The 13,229-nt window shown below is 39.3% G+C and overlaps 1 protein-coding gene across 1 annotated transcript; it reads right to left on the bottom strand.

Moving 5' to 3' along the window:
- Positions 1-2,072: 2,072 nt before the first annotated feature.
- Positions 2,073-3,721, bottom strand: LOC143033764 (uncharacterized). Its single transcript, XM_076199251.1, has one exon. It carries the CDS (start codon positions 3,719-3,721, stop codon positions 2,270-2,272), a length of 1,452 nt encoding a protein of 483 aa, XP_076055366.1. The 3' UTR covers positions 2,073-2,269.
- Positions 3,722-13,229: the final 9,508 nt, after the last annotated feature.

Genomic DNA, 13,229 nt, shown 5'->3' with positions numbered 1-13,229 from the left:
ATGTCAATTTATTATTATTTACTATTCACCTGTTTGTTTATTGTTTAACTATACCTATGGATTTATTTATGTATTTTATTTGTTATTTACATTATTATATTCTTTGTTTATTAATTTATTATTATTATTATTATTATTATTATTATTATTATTATTATTATTATTATTATTATTATTATTATTATTATTATTATTATTATTATTATTATTATTATTATTATTATCATTTTTGCATCCGACCTAGATATGGACTAAAAGGTCTCCTGTCGGCATGCTCCGCCTTTGTAATCCTTTACATGGTAACAAAGTTTATCCCATTCGCAAACTACTCTATTTGTAAACCATGTACAAGTTCTAGTGAATTAATATCTATTCTATAGAACGGAGACCAAATAGTTTGATAATCACATCTGCACTTTTGTTTGTAACCGTCCTAACAATAAATACTATTACTCTGTTAGTTCTAATCTTGGGAAGGGAAGGAAAGAAAAGGGAAGATGGGCCCGGATCTATGTGAATTGTGATATAAAGAAAGGTTAATCAGTGCTTTCAACACGACAAGTGTTGTTTTTGCTTCATTAAAAAAGATATCCACATGAAAAGGTTAAAGTAACACTTTTGCGTATCATCTCTGGCTATTTCATTCAGCTCTTGAGACCCCCTGGATGACGACGCGGTTCAGTCTGCAACGTTTGGGAATCAAAGAAAATGGTTTTGAAGAGAAGGAAGAAAGGAGGCGGAGTTTTACGAGGGTAGCACAGTCCTGTAAAACTTAATAAAGGGAAGAAAGACATAGGCATAATGCCGCACAAAACATGAACACACTAACACACTGAGACAAAATAGAAGAACATACATATAGACACTCGAAGACGTGGAGGCAAAGACACAGATATACAGCCACAAAGACACATACGCACAAAACCACAGACACAAAGATTCAGCCACAAAGCCACATAAACACAAAGATACAAAGAAACAAACATATACAGAAACAAAGACAATGAAACACAAAAAACACAACGACACAAAGACATTGAGGCATTAAGAAACATACACACAAACACTCAGAGACGCAGACAAAGACGCAAATATACAGTAGAGACAGACAAAAACGCCCGCCCACAGATACACACCTACAGATATAGGCACACACACGCGCGCGCTCACACACATACAAACACACTCACACACATACACACGTGCGCACACACGCCCATTCATCAATCACGAGTCTGCGAACGTGACATGTGACACGTCCCCTCCACCTCGATCCTGTCGGCGGCGACACGAGTGACGAGAGGGCATAATGACCCGCACGTAGCCTCTGTGTCACGTAATGAGTCGGTAGGTCAGTCACTTACATCACCCTTGTGTCACTCACTACTCGGTAACACTGACATACATCTTCCGATACACGATGTGACGCCATTCCGTAATACCAAAATAAGTCTTAAACGTATCATAATTGAGCTCGACATGACGTCATGTCGCATTTAGAGTGGTCGACGTGATGTTATATTGTATTCCAGTACTCGACACGAGACTACAACGACATGACATCATCAAGCACGCGAATGAACGTCGTGACCATTCCACAACCTGCCCTTACGTTTCTCAGAAAAATGCTTTCGTCTCTCAGACCTTCGGCACACTTCCTTGCGCTCTTGGTATTTACTTTCTTGTTTTCTCTCCAGCCAAACAATGAAACAAAAAGCAATGCCGCGAAATGAAGCCAATGGAGTGAAGGCTTTTTAAGTCGTTTAACTTTTCAATAGCACCCATTCACCACTTGATCATTTGGTCAAGTGAGTGGAAGGGTGGTGAGGTAAACGCCAAAAACCGTTGGAGTTTTATTGCTGACATTTCGTCCGAGAAGGACTTCTTCAGAGCGTACACAAAGAAATAAAATAACAGCTTAAATACTCCCAGCTTATCACGTTCCTCCCCAATCACCGTCGCTCCTCCCACACCTCCGACCGACCTCACGAAGAACCAAGTGGATTGCTATCCTCGCTAACTTGACGAATCCATCACGGTGGTTGTTATATGGATGCAAACTGATGCGTGGACGGACAACTCGTCCACAGACAACTCGTCCACAAAACTGCAAAGTAGGACAACTCGTCCACAGGAATATGGACATCTCGTCCAATGACTTTTTTTTAAGAATAATAAACATAATTTGCAGAACAATAAAACTTTATTTACATATTTATATATACAGAATACAGGTGTGTAATACAGAATAAATATACAAGTGTAAGGTCTAGATGTTGGGCTTGCCACCACGGAGGTTGTAGCTGACACCACGCAGGAACTCTGGAAGTGTTTTCTTGCCAGCCTTCAGGTCACCCACCAAGTTGCACAGACGTGTCTGCAGCTCAGCGTAGCACTTCTTCCTTCGCTTCACAGGGCGGATGCCACGCTCATCCTGGAGGAGAACCGAGTCGACGTTGGATGCTTCTGCTTGAAGGCACTCGATAAGTTTCCAGATGGTGGGGTTGGAATGGCCAACCAAACTGGAGAACTTATTGTTCCACCCCTCACATATGTTGTTTGTGCGTGGCTCATTGTTGAGGGTGGCGTGATGTTGGTTCCACCGCTCAGGTAGGAACATCGGTGGAGTGCGCCGAAGCCGAACTGGTTGGATGACTCTGCCTGGGGTGGGGGTGACTCGGCGCTGGTGGCGGAGCTGGCCGGAGACGTAAGTGGAGTCGAAATACTCCACTAAGGCTGCTGCTTCGTTGGGCATGGTGGACCGCAGATGTTTCATGCCTTCATGGACGTCCTCAGTAGGAAGAAAGGCCAGGGCATCCAGCTGGCCGCAGAAGAGCCGGAACTCGTCGTCTGACTCGTACAGGTTCTTGAGACCCAGCCCCTGGATCTGCCTCCAAATAGACTGGCTGAGGTGGTAGAAACAGAACCGGACCTGGATCTCCTCTCCAAACACTGCACGAAGGCCCAGCTCCACTGGCCTCTCGAAGTCCACGATGACGGTGCTGGGGTCGCAGCCATGCTGTTCGAGAACACGGAAGAGCTCCTCATAGGTGGTCTGCGTCTTGCGCTGGAGCAAGGCAAAGGCCAGAGGAAAGTAGCCTTCACCGATGCGACCTTGGACGACGTACAGTTGGGTGAACAGTCTGGGAGCGACTGAGAACGTGCCGTCCATACACCAGTCGTCACAGGCTGCGAGCTGCTCTAGATGACCAGGGGAGGCGAAGACGATGATGCGCTCATCAGCTGCAGGACCGTTGTCGTAGAGGAGGTTGGAAGCCCAGGGGCCTGTGATGTCCAACTCTTGAAGGGACTGCGGATCCTTTGGACGGTGAGCAGCACGGACACGCCGAAGGACACGCTTGCTTGTGTCCGGCCTTGGCATGCGTGCCTTGACCTGATCATCAAGCTCTCTAACGGTGAAGCTGAGGATGTTGTTGGGGCGGTCGTTGGTGGTAGCAGCCTTCCTCTTCATATATTGGCGAGCTTGCTCCACATCACATCTCACACGGTCTGCAATGTGGCTGTGCTCACCAACAAGCCTATGGTCACTAAGGCTCTTGGTGGTCTTCAAGCGGGCACTGCATTTGACATCACGTTGGATACAGCGCCAGACAACTTCATCAGCTGACTTGGAAACATGTTTCTTAGTGTACATGAATCCATCCAGAAGAATCTTTTGAGCACCTCTATGCGTTGTTACAACCTGAAGCTCAGCTGACATGATTGAGTAACTACTTGAGTAAAACTGACATGACATGACATGACAAGCTAGCTTTATATACAGAACTGAGGTGTGACTGAGCCAGTTGAGGTGTGATAGAGGTGTGACAAGCTCTTTTTGAGCATAGTTGGGGTAAATATTAGGTGTAAATATGATAGAGTTGTGATTATTTCTTTTTGATCATAGTTGGAGCTATTCTAGGGTGTTAAAATAAGCATGTCCATAACATTTATAAACACATCTATTACTTACCAAAATATACCATCTAAAGCAAATTTTAATGAAATAACATGAAATATCATTAAAAAAAGGTAATAAAATAATTTTCTAAAAGTTTTTTGAAATCTTGTCCGTGGACGAGTTGACCACCCATGGTGGTGTCTGTGGACAAGTTGTCCTACTTTGCAGTTTTGTGGACGAGTTGTCCATAGACGAGATGTCCGTGGACGAGTTGTCCTACAATCAAACTGATGTAGGCTGCCTAAATTGTCCTTCTTTCTTTCTTGTGTCAAGTGTGTACGTGTGATCATTCTTGTTAGGGTGGTTTTGCAAATGTGTGTGTGTGTGTGTTTACCTAGTTGTATTTACCTGGTTGTATTTAACGGGATGGGGAGCTACGCTCGTGGTGTATCGTCGTTGTATCTCGCAATGTCTAATTTGCTCTTAAATTCGTGTAGGGTTTTTGCACACTATTGTTTCGTCCAATTTGTTCCATATATCCACCACTCTGTCTGGAAAGCTGTTCTTTTTCAGGTCTCTTCTACAACTGTCCTTTTTTGAGCTTCCTTTCATGTCTTCTTGTATTTTTCTTATCCCAATTTAGTAAGTTTTCTCTATCAAGAACTTCCATACCTCTCATGATTCTATAGATGGTCAACAAGTCATCTCTTTCTCTTCTTTGTTCCAGTGTCGATAATTCCAGTTTTGACAATCTCTCCTCACATGACAGTTTTGAAAGTGTGGTGACCATCTTCGTAGTTGCTCTTTGGATTCTTTCAATTTTCCTTATATTCTTTTCAGTACTGCAATCTCGCCATAAGTCCGGGAGATAGCCCAGGTAGTGGGGCACTCTAAGAGGTTAGGCCTTTACTTTTTCTTTTAGGAATGTCCCCTGTGGGGCTGGTGCTCTGGGGCTACAAGGAGAAGGATGCCTAGTCCCAATCCCCATCCCTTTCTTCCTGCCTCTTACGATCCAAGTGGGAATACTTGGTGGCAGTATTCTTTTCCCCCACCACAGGGAATTCCCCCACCACAGAAAAAGAATACTCAGAGAAATGGTACAGGACAGCAACAAGGGGTTGGGGGACAGCATAACGGAGGGACAGTCGTAGTATAAAAGTGTCATCATTTCTCTATGAACAGAGTTTTCCTCTATCATAGACAAAATGATGTGTGTCTCTGGTCCGTAGGGGGCGCTCCATATAGACCCTAAAGTATCAATTGCATGCTACTTTGCCACAATAACAAGCAGCCAATACCCCATATACATATATATATCTATATATATATATATATATATATATATATATAAATATATATATATATATATATATTATATATATTTACGTGTGTGTGTGTGTGTGTGTGTGTGTGTGTGTGTGTGTGTGTGTGTGTGTGTGTGTGTGTGTGTGTGTGTGTGTGTGTGTGTGTGTGTGTGTGTTTTGTTAAAAACAACTGCGCATTCGGCACTACAAAGCTTCTTAAGTAGATTTTCAAGTCTTCTGAATGTAGATTTCTGGTTTTCACAGGACAGACGGAATAATAAATTTCCAGTAGACATTAGGAACTTTTGTTGAGAAAGAATGTACAGACGTTTCGCTAAACGCAGTTAGCATTTTCAATGTAATAGAGGCAGAGAGTACAGGACATAATAAACATAGAAAGAAAGCTCTGGGAGAAGTCACAACATAAGACACGGGGGGAGATCACGACGTAAGATACGGGGAGAGGTCACATTACATGTGTGGGATGACGGGGGATTTTGTCACCGTGGGGCAAATGTCCGTTGAGGGCCAAGTGTCCTCTCTATGAGTCTGGCGGAACGTCGGAGAGGGACTGGGTGTCGGTGTGATTGGAAGGTGTGTTGTTGTGGTAGAGAGGGCTACTAGTCCTAGGGAGGGGCTTCATGCTGGGGAGTAATGTAGGGGCTTCCACTTGTCTGTTGATAGTTGGTTGTATGTCTCGTATAATAATTGCTTCCAGGAAGAAAAGTCTAGAGATTTCTGATTCTTTGGCGAGAATGACGGTGTTGTCTTCTAAAACAACACACAAATCACAAGAAAACTTTTAGAAGACAACACCGTCATTCTCGCCAAGGAATCAGAAAAGTCTAGACTTTTCTTCCTGGAACGTAACTAAAACGTAAGTTGAGGAGCGTCTGTATATATGTATATATATGTATATACATATTTATACATATATATGTGTATATATATGTATATATATATACACATATATATATATACATATATATGTATATATATACATATATACAAGTATATATATATTTATATATGTATATATATATATATATATATGTATATATATACATATATATATTTTATATATACACATATATATGTATATATGTATATATATATATATATATATATACATGTGTGTGTGTGTGTGTGTGTGTGTGTGTGTGTGTGTGTGTGTGTGTGTGTGTGTGTGTGTGTGTGTGTGTGTGTGTGTGTGTGTGTGTGTGTGTGTGTGTGTGTGTGTGTGCGTGTGTGTATTTACCTAGTTGTATTTACCTAGTTGTATTTTTAATTTACGGGAAGGGGAGCTATGCTCGTGGGATCCCGTCTTCATATCTCATTTTATCTAAACTATTTTTAAATTCATGTATTGTTTTTGCACACACCACTTTCTCATCTAACTTGTTCCAATTGTGTGTGTGTACGTGTGTGTGTGTGTGTGTGTGTGTGTGTGTGTGTGTGTGTGTGTGTGTGTGTGTGTGTGTGTGTGTGTTCACCTCGGATCTGCTGCAGCCTCTTTTCGAGACAGCCAGACACCACCCTACGGCAGTGAGCTCAGAGCTCATTATTAGCAGATCTCTGGGTAGGTCTGAGACCACTCACACTCCACACACCGGGAATGCAAGGTCACAACTTCTTGACTAACGTCCCGTACCTACTCGCTGCTAGGTGAACAGGGGCTACACGTGAAAGGAGACAAACCCAACTTGTCTCCGTCCGGCCGGGGAATCGAACCCCGGTTTTCCGGCTTGTGAGGCCAGTGCCTTACCAATCCGCCACCGGGCCGTGTGTGTGTGTGTGTGTGTGTGTGTGTGTGTGTGTGTGTGTGTGTGTGTGTGTGTGTGTGTGTGTGTGTGTGTGTGTGTGTGTGTGTGTGTGTGTGTGTGTGTGTGTGTGTGTGTGTGTGTGTGTGTGTGTGTGTGTGTGTGTGTGTGTGTGTGTGTGATAAAAGAGAGACAGACAAAAATCTGGATTTATTTTAAGTCTCTCATATATTTAATTTTCTTCTATACCAATGACTAATAGTCACAGAAAACTAAAAATGTTAGGGGTAACTATATTTTTATTGCGGCTTTAAACTTTTATATCAAAATTGTAAGAGACAATTAGCAGTGGCGTTGCTAGGCGGGGGACGAGGGGAGGGGGTCTGCCCCTGTTGTTACTGTGGGGTCTGCTGTAGGCTATAAACCTGTAATGGCTGTATCGAAATAATAGTGGTTTTAATGTTGGGACACTACTCACAGTTGAAGGACCTTTTCGATTTCGAGTAACTTAAACCTTGGCATGTGTATTTAAGCGATTTTCTGACATCAAGGTTTATCATTTGGTCCCTTATTTCTTTCTGTGTCACAATTATTTCTTCCACCGGGGGGATCTTTCTGTCCTTCATCCCAATTTTGTGTATTTTCAATTGTGAATACAGATTTAAAATATGCGTGTGCATGTGTGTGTATAAGAGATACAAATATATCACTCAATTTAGATAAATGTGCTGTATTAGATTTTCAACGCGAATTGTGACTGGTTCTTGATCCATTACCAATAGCACGATTCCCAAATTAAACCTCTAATCGTATCCTGATTTAGGTGTAACCAATGACCAATAAAACTGCATGATCATGCCAGATGTATATAAGGCAACACGAATTATTTTCTACCAAATACACTGAAAGATGTATACTCCCTTGTTCTGTACACTATTTCAAATTATGAAACTCGTACCTGATCGCTATTAGAATTATTTTCGTGTTTTGTACACATATCATTTAAAATTACTTGTGATTTAAAACATGCTTGTACGTGTGGTTTAAATTACTTGGATCTACACAAAGAAGATAAAAAGTTTGTATTTTTTTTATCAACAAACTAATACGAGCAGTTTTTTCATGTCCAATCAACTATTGTTTTTCAAACAGGCGTACTTTTCTATGGAATCGCCATCCTAATTAGATCGTTAAAATTACTACCCTCGAAAAAATAAACTCTCTATCCATACCTTACTACAATAATCTATTCTAGATTAGCAATTAGATCGTATTATTCATATCCCACTTATGGCACAATTTCAGACCAATAATTAATTTATCTATTATATAATGAAATGTTTTAGTTTGGTTCGATTGTTTGGGCAGCGTGCGTAAATCGGTAGTACAGGTTGGAGGTCCAAATAAGTAAGCACAGCACTCACATTTTGTAATTTGTATTTTAGGTCTATTGAAGTAGTATGATCTATTCCTATTTTCGCTTCCCGCCTACTACAGTTTACGTACATATCTTGTAATCTACCAATGAAAATAGATCTAGAATCCCAGTCGCCCTTTCCAACCAGTTTCCAAATCTGCCTATTCTGTTGAAGCTCTTTGAAATCAAATTGATTTTCATCCTGGTGTGTTTGAAATATCAGCAAATACCAATTTGTGATTTCATCAGAACAATTATATATTTGAATTCAGCTTATTTATATCCTAATGCTGTAGTCATTTTAATTAGTGTTTGGTATTTCATAATCCACAAAACGTGATTTTCGTACAAATCTCTTTAAGCTTGACAGGCCTCGAGGTACTTAAAGTTCCCTTGGAAATGTGAAGAAAGATTGTAACCAGAAAAAACAAGTTATCGGATTGACAGAAGGTATGTTTTAAACAAATAATCCTGCATTTCATTCCATTAAAGATCGTAGGACTTTCAAGAATATATATGAGGTTTCCTTATGTTTACACAATCTGGTTTTAGTCAGTGCTAAATCCTGGAAGTCCAAATCGTCTGTTATCAGTATAGAGTTCGGTAAAATTGTTTACCACCTTGCTTCCCCGTCCGTAGGGATGTGAAGATGTATTTGATATTTTATTTTGATTCTTAAATGTAGCTAGGCACAAATGGAACTTCTCGGTTTACAATAAGACTGTAGAAATACCAATTTAACCTAGGACTGTCACGAAAACTTTTGTTTTGTTACTATGGTGAAACAACGTCCCATCAGCTATCGTGTGGAAGACATCTTATAGAATATTCTTTTTATCTTCAAGGACTGCAGCAAATTAAAACTGGTACAGCAAAAATTACCTGGATGTTAATCGAGTTCATTGAGAGGTATATACGGATTTGAGTAAGTAAAGGGGTGCCTTTAGTATAATTGCCATGCAGTAGCCAAAAATGCCTTTGAATATAAAAATGAGGAGACTGCAAGAGACCATAAGGCCTACATTAAGAAGTTCCATGTAATTACCACCTGTCATCCACATCCATAAAGCTGTCTAACCGTTTATTAAAACAATCGATTGTGTCATTGCTCACTACATGGTTGCCAAGTCTATTCAATTAGTTGATCACCCTAATAGTAAACGAATTCTCTCCTATTTCCCTCTTAAATCTAAATTTGTCCAATGTAAATACATTACTGTGAGTCCTGCCCAGTTCTCTTAATGTGATGACCTTGTTTGTGTCACCCTTGTTAAAGCCTTTGATCTACTTGAACACCTCTATTAGATCACCACCTTTCCAGAGAGTGTAAGTTAAGTCTCTTTTCGTAAGGTAAATTTCTGAGCCCATGTATCATTTTGGCCATTCTCCTCTGTACTGATTCTAGTGAATTGATGCCCATTTTATAACACAGATCAAAACTGCACTGCATAGTAATGGATAGGTCTAACTTACACTAGAATTTTATAATTACCTCTGCACTTCTATTTGTAACTGTCCTAGCAATGAAACCTAGTGCTCTGTTAGCTTTATTCACGGTGCTAATGCATTGTTTCCTGGATTTAAGGTCAGGATTCGCTAGAACTACCAAGTCTCTCTTGCACTCAGTCTTCTCTAAAAATGTGTAATCTAAGCTATATCTATTTTCAGGGTTGTGTAGCCCTACACTTAACACACTGCGCTTTGAGATATTGACATTTCCCTGACCATGTGTACAATTTGTTAAGATACTATCCGGCAGAGTTTCAGCGTCTTCTCCTAACCTAATTAGGCATCCTATTTTAGTGTCGTCCACAAACTAACATCACTGTTAATCCCATTGTCCAAGTCGTTTATGTACATAATAAACAATATGGGGCCCAAAACTGAGCCCCGGGGAACTACATTAGAAACACTCCCCCATTTGAATTTTACACCATTTATGGTGACCTGCTGTTTTCTGTTACAGATCAAAGCTCTAATCCATTCAAACACTTTTCCTCCTATGCCATGGGCTTTGATTTTATTTAATAGTCTCTGGTGGGACACCTTGTCGAACGCTATGCTAAGGTCAAGGTAAATGACATTGTAACTATCATTGTTATCTGACGCCTTATATACATTAGGGTAAAAAGATAGAAGATTAGTCACACATGACTTACCCTTGGAGAAACCATGCGAAAAAGAGGGACAAGTTAGTGAGTAATGGTGTTAATTATGCCAAAGAAATTTGCAATGATCTGGGGATAGTCATGGAGCGTCAGCGTCGACACAAAAAGAAGAAACAAATGTTTGGTGAAGAATCGCGAGACGCTGAATTGCCTTACGACAATGAACTGAGGAGAGAATTTTTTTTTTTTTCTTTTTTCGCTGGACAGAATGATCCAAGAATTAACTTTGAGATTTCAACAGCTTCTTGCACTTGCTGAGAAATATGCCTTTCTTACCCCGTTCAATATTTTGGATGATGAATATAAGTGTAAAACAGATCACGATCACGACGACATTGAGAGAAAAAGACTTCAGCAGTTTATTGCTGTTGCTGATATTGAAGAAGGAATATAGATAAGGAAAAAGCCCCCATGAACTTTTGCAGTTTATTCAAAAATATAACCTTGGGAACTTTGTTCCAAATATAGCAATAATGCTGTGGGTTTTCCTCACAACTGCTGTTAGTGTTGCTACCTGTGAGAGGAGTTTTTCGAAACTAAAACTGATTAAGAATTACTTAAGATCTACTATGAACACCTTGCGGTTGAGAAATCTTGTCATACTGTCTATAGAGCAACAATTGACAGATGAAATAATTTTTGACATTGTCATTGAAGAATTTGCCGACAAAAAGGCAAGAAAAGTTACTTTGTAGAAAGTTGTAGTTTTCATTAATCATTTCAGAAATAAAGATGGTCCTAATTTTTTACACGTTTATACAATTCTTCCCTATATGTAATTTTTTGCCTTTTGTTTAACTGTTACTTATAAAGTTTGAATTTGTTTGGTGTGTATTTAAAGCATACTATATTTGAGCATGTCAAAGTAATATTATAATAGTACATAAGCTAGTTGATATATTTCGATCACGGACTGTGATCCTCTTCAGTGGAATACAGAGTAGAGGAGCAAAAGGCATGTCTTATAAACAGTAAAAGAAGGAACATGGATAGGACTCAGGTAGCGTCTAATGCTTTGCGGGGCAGGTCACCCGCCTTCACCAGAGATGGTAGTAATTTGTTGACTGCCCAGGTGGTAATGCAGTCAGGTGACCATTGTCCATATGATATATTGAAATTTGGAAATTTGTTAATCAAGGATGATTCTATTATTTTCCTTTTAAAACTGCACTTTGAATTGAAGATCATTTTTGCTTCATTCCAATCTATACAATGGCCTTCCTTGTCTACGTGTTGGAAGACAGCGGAATTTTGGTGTGCATATTTGATTGAATTTCTGTGTTCTTGCATCCTGGTATGCAAATCTCTACCTGTTTGTCCCCAATATACATCATTACAATCCGAGCATGGAAGTTTATACACACCTTGATGTATTTCTTCTCTAGGTCTTTGGTGTACATTAACTACTTTCCTAGACAAATTATTGGGAAAACTAAAAACAATTTTAATGTCTTTCTGTGGTAAAAATTGCGAAATGTCATTTAAGGACCTATTATAAGGCAATTTGATACAGTTTTTTTCCCAACCGAAATTCTTACTGGAATGGGCAGTGGATCCAAAGTGACTAGTTTTGGCTTTGCTTAGGGCTCTATTCAAGAACCAATCAGGATACCCTATTCTTTTTAATTGATTCCTGATGGTTGTGATCTCCATTTCCAGATAGTGTGGACTACATAATCTAAGTGCTCTCAGGAAAAGACCTGAGGCAACACTATATTTAATTTTATCAGGATGGTGACTGAAAAAGTGTACATAACTCCCCGTATGTGTGGGTTTTCTGTACACTGTAAAGGACAATTGATCCTAGTGCCGTATTAATAGGATATCTAGAAATGGCAGTCTATTATCCACCTCCCATTCAACTTTAAATTTGATATTAGTGGTTAAGTTGTTTAGTTGTTCAAAGAAAGCATCGAAAGATCCCCACTCATCATCCTAAATCGTAAAGATGTCGTCCACGTACCTGTACCAAAACATACCTTGTGGCTTAATGTCCTGTAAAAGTACTGTCTCGAAATACTCCATATATAGGTTAGCTAACACTGGGGAGAGATTGGATCCCATTGAACAACCGAACTGTTGTTTATAATATTGATCTTTAAATGAGAAAGTATTTGTGTTAGCACATAATTCCGTTAATTTAATGATTTTGTTGACAGAGATTGGAAGTTGGTCCCGATAATTTTGTAATTTTGTTTCCAAGAAAGCTAAAACCTCAGCTACGTTGATGCAGGTAAACAAAGAAACTACATCAAGACTTAGTAATTTTCTCTGCCCCGATAAATGATGATTCTTGATCTTACTTATCCTGACCGGTTTCGCTTGTAGCTTCTTCAGAGGAATGTTGTAGCTACAAGAGAAACCGGTCAGGAATAAACTCGGAACGAGACCCGTAACTCTCTTTTTCCACCTTTTGCAACTTGTCACAATGTCTCAACATATATATATATATATATATATATATATATATATACATATATATATATATACAGTATATATACAGTATATATAATATATATATATATATGTTGAGACATTATATTTAAATAATAATATTAACAATACTAACAAAAATGATAGTAGCAATACAGGAAATAATAATATCATTTTTGTTAGTATTGTTAATATTATTATTTAAATATTTATCTTCATCGTTATCATTACTAATCATATATATAT

This window comes from Oratosquilla oratoria, chromosome 2, assembly GCF_046742065.1.
Source record: "Oratosquilla oratoria isolate Oo_2021 chromosome 2, ASM4674206v1, whole genome shotgun sequence".
Classification (NCBI taxonomy): Eukaryota; Metazoa; Arthropoda; class Malacostraca; order Stomatopoda; family Squillidae; genus Oratosquilla; species Oratosquilla oratoria.
Note: the sequence above shows the minus strand (reverse complement) of the source record. Positions and strands in the feature narration are given on the sequence as shown.